This window comes from Cicer arietinum, chromosome 3 (assembly GCF_000331145.2).
Source record: "Cicer arietinum cultivar CDC Frontier isolate Library 1 chromosome 3, Cicar.CDCFrontier_v2.0, whole genome shotgun sequence".
NCBI classification, from domain to species: Eukaryota; Viridiplantae; Streptophyta; class Magnoliopsida; order Fabales; family Fabaceae; genus Cicer; species Cicer arietinum.
In genome coordinates, this window is record NC_021162.2 from 447,735 (window position 1) to 451,722 (window position 3,988).

A 3,988-nucleotide genomic window follows, 5' to 3' on the forward strand; every position below is an offset into this window, starting at 1 on the left:
ACACAAAATAAAAGATAATAAATACATAAAAAATTACCTTAAAAAAAGTAAATGCTTTTTTAAGAAATAGTTGAATAAAAATTTCAATAATATTTGATGTATATTAACTTTTTATTAAAAAAAAAAAGACAATGTATTTATTAGCAACTTTACCTGCAAAAGGTAAATTTATATAGTCCGTACCTAATTAACCCATAACTCCTAGTTTAGCCTGTCTAAGTAATGTTAAAAGAATCTATATTGCAAGCAAGTTGAGAGCAATAAAAAACAAATAAAAGTTTGCATGATTACATTTCATCCTATAGAATTAATATGGAATAATGTTGATTCCACCCTGACATACAGATCGATCTTTTTTGAGTAATATTTAATTAACTCACTCTTAGAGCATATGTGTATATATATAGAGTTGAAGATTATGAAGATCCTCACAAGCTAGCATCAATACCTGCACGTGTTTTAGGGGCTGAGTTTGGAAGAAACCATTGATTGATTTCTATCCTCTCCTACCCCAAATTCTTGTGTAGTTGTTGTTGTTGGATTCCAAAACAGAGTACTTTATCAACCATCATGGCCATTAGTCACAACACTTTAGCTTTTACCTTTGGCATGCTGGGTACGTATATTATATACTATAGATATATCATTACAATGCAAAGTTATAGTCACATTCTACACGATGATTATTACACAATTGACACATTTCTTATATTATCTACATTTTTCATTTGTCTTGACCTATTAGAATTTAAATTGAATTTCTTAATTTGACTTTATTTGAAGTCACAATAATTTTCTATATTTAATTGTTTTAAGTGAATTTAAATTTTGGATTAATATTTTCTCATTAGTAAGGAATACAAATTTTCTATCTTTTTTTTAAGTGTTGATTGACCCGACGCGCTTCATTAATTTTAGTTTACTACCACATTTTTTATATGCTTGCGATTTGATTTTGTGTCGTTTTAACGAGAATATATTAAAAAAAAGTTGTATCCTAAAAATATGAACAAATTCCCATTCATTTGTGAGTTTTTTTTATTTTTTATTTATACTAAATTTAACATCTACACTTTTGATTAACATGTCATGGACGCATTGACCGTGAACATAATATTTATATACTAATACTATGTATTTTATGTTTAGCAAATAAATTAATATACTCTGCTTTATTAATTTGATGTACAGGAAACGTGATTTCGTTCTTGGTATTCTTGGCTCCAATGTAAGTACTTTTAACTCTTTCTTTCCTAGCCACTAAATAAATTTTATTAAATGATGATTTAATTAGTGAAATAAAAAAATTTAATTAACTAAAATGTTACAGATCAACATTTTACCGAATATACAAGAAGAAATCAACAGAGGGTTTTCAGTCACTACCTTACCTAGTGGCTCTGTTCAGCTCAATGCTTTGGTTGTACTATGCTTTACTCAAAAAAGACGCTTTTCTCCTCATTACAATCAACTCTTTTGGCTGTGTCATTGAGATCATCTACATCATTTTGTACATCATCTATGCTCCAAGGGATGCAAGGGTACTATTTATTTATTTATTTATTTATTTATTTATTTATTTATTTATTTATTTATTTATTTATTTATTTATTTATTTATATTTGAACGGTTCATTAAATATTAATATAAATTTTGATACTTAATTTGTTAATTGAATGTAGAAATTAACTTTCAAACTACTTTCGGCAATGAACGTGGGGTCCTTAGCTTTGATCCTCTTAGTGACACAATACGCCGTGCATGGCCCACTCCGTGTTCAAGTTCTTGGATGGATTTGTGTTTCCATTTCTGTTAGTGTCTTTGCGGCACCACTAAGCATTGTGGTATGTACATAACTTCCCTATTCAATTAATATCAACTTTTAATTAATCTTATAATAATTTTCTTGCTTAATTAAAAATGCAGGCACAAGTTGTTAGGACTAAGAGTGTTGAGTTTATGCCTTTCAATTTGTCATTTACTCTTACATTGAGTGCCGTAATGTGGTTTGGTTATGGTCTCTTCCTCAAAGACATATGCATTGCTGTAAGTGTTATTTATTTTAATTGTACAAACAAAAAATTAATTAATTATAATTTATTTTATAAATTAGACAAATTTTAATTAATTAATTTTTTGTTGCTTTGTGAATGATTAATGTGTAGCTCCCAAATGTGTTGGGTTTCGTACTGGGGTTACTTCAGATGTTGCTCTATGCCATTTATAGGAATCGCGGTGAAAAAACTATTCAAAAGGAAAAGAAGACACCGATTGAGCCACTCAAAAGCATTGTTATAGAGACACAACTAGTGGAGAAAAATGAACAAAAGGATGGAAAAAGTGAAGAATCTATAGCCACCGGAGTCTAGTTGTTTGCGTTAAACCATCGTTTTATGTCCTTGAAAGTGTAAGACTTGTTATTTTAGTCTTTTACTTAGTTATAATTTTAAATAAGTTTCAAAATAGTCATTAAAAGAAAGGATTTATTATTCTGAAAGATATAATTTACTGTCAAAATAGTTATGATGCAGAGACTATATTGATTAACGTTTTGATAATTCGAAAATTAATTTGAATTTTTTGTTGACTCAGGAACTAAAGCGACAACGTCCTACGCTTTTAGAAACTAAAAAAATGGTTTATCAGTTAGTTGTTATGTTATTGTTTCGTGAGCACTTACAATGGCCACGACATCTACGTTTCTTCCATTCCATTCCATTTAGTTGTATTGTAGTCTTGTAGCTCCCTTGCATGTGCAAGGGATTATGTAATCTTTAAATTTTCGTCATTCAATCTTACCGTTGTAAATCTTGCCATCCATGAATTAATGATGCATCATTTCTATTTTAAAATGAAATAGTAGTGTGACACAAAGGTCTATGTAATTTTTTAATATTTATGGATTTATGATAGACTGATAAAAAAAAAGGTTGTGTAGATAATATATAAACATTATGATTTTTAAGACAATCACTTTTAAAACAATTTTTTTACAAGAGTACTCAAACCCTACATTACAATCACAATTGTATGTTCATAACAACGGATTAAGCTACTAGTCACAAAAGACATGTATAGTATTCTTCCCCGCTCTACCCATAAACCAGTACCAAGCTACATTGTTACACTAGTAGTTTTTCAACATTTTTTAAACAAAAAAAATTGCAAAAGTATCTCATGACAAACCAAGACGTTCCAATTAAGATGGTATCTCTTGACTGCCAAATATATTTAGCATCAATCTATTATTATTAAAATTAAAGAAAGATACAAAAGTACTTGCACTACTAAATTTTTTGAGATGTTGTTTCAAAATTAGTCAATGTGACTTTTAGCTACTTTTTCAATTTCGTTGATAAATTATCACTCATTTGTTGTTGCGACCTAATCAACGAACGATATTTAGTGGCAGGTTTTGTGATCGTATTAGAGACTAAAGTTTAAAATTGATTTAACAATCACTTTAAATATATTATCAATGTCATTAGCGACTAATTTAGAGACGAAGTTTGTGACTTAAGTTGTTATTTTTATTCAATATTTGGTCACTAATTCCGTTTCTAAACTTTACATTTTTTTTAAATCTATTACTTTTATGTCTAAAAAAACAATGAAAATAATTTTTTTTAATTTGATTTCAATATCTAAAAAGTTCATACACCAAAATCATTTAAATGCAATAAGCATATTAATGTACATAGCTAAAGAACATAATATATTTAAGTAATATTTCTAAGTACTAAAAAAATACAGATAAACTTTTAGTTTAAACATACTATATTTTAGTCATAACAAAATGTAACATATTTATTTTCCAGATGAACTTATCACTACTCATCTAACTCTTCATCATCATGTTCGTTGGCATCGTTATCACCAATCTCATCATCTTTCCAGTTTTGAGTTACAAATGATGTGTATGATAAAAGTATTTGGGATCTTGAAACTTCTCAACACTTGTTTAATATAAATGAAAGACAGACTCAAT

At 28.0% G+C, this 3,988-nt stretch overlaps 1 protein-coding gene across 1 annotated transcript; it reads left to right on the forward strand.

The window, feature by feature from the left end:
• Positions 1-410: 410 nt before the first annotated feature.
• Positions 411-2,857, forward strand: LOC101512270 (bidirectional sugar transporter N3). The gene is made up of 7 exons (XM_004491624.4): positions 411-616; positions 1,192-1,228; positions 1,331-1,541; positions 1,683-1,844; positions 1,927-2,046; positions 2,166-2,407; positions 2,593-2,857. Exons 1-6 carry the CDS (start codon positions 571-573, stop codon positions 2,367-2,369), a joined length of 780 nt encoding a protein of 259 aa, XP_004491681.1. The 5' UTR covers positions 411-570; the 3' UTR covers positions 2,370-2,407; positions 2,593-2,857.
• The last annotated feature ends 1,131 nt before the right edge of the window (positions 2,858-3,988 follow it).

Coding starts and splice junctions, on each gene's coding strand:
- LOC101512270 (XM_004491624.4), top strand. CDS start 571: ATGGCCATTAGTCACAACACTTTAGCTTTTACCTTTGGCATGCTGG. Junction 617..1,191: donor TTTTACCTTTGGCATGCTGG/GTACGTATATTA, acceptor TTTGATGTACAG/GAAACGTGATTTCGTTCTTG. Junction 1,542..1,682: donor ATGCTCCAAGGGATGCAAGG/GTACTATTTATT, acceptor AATTGAATGTAG/AAATTAACTTTCAAACTACT.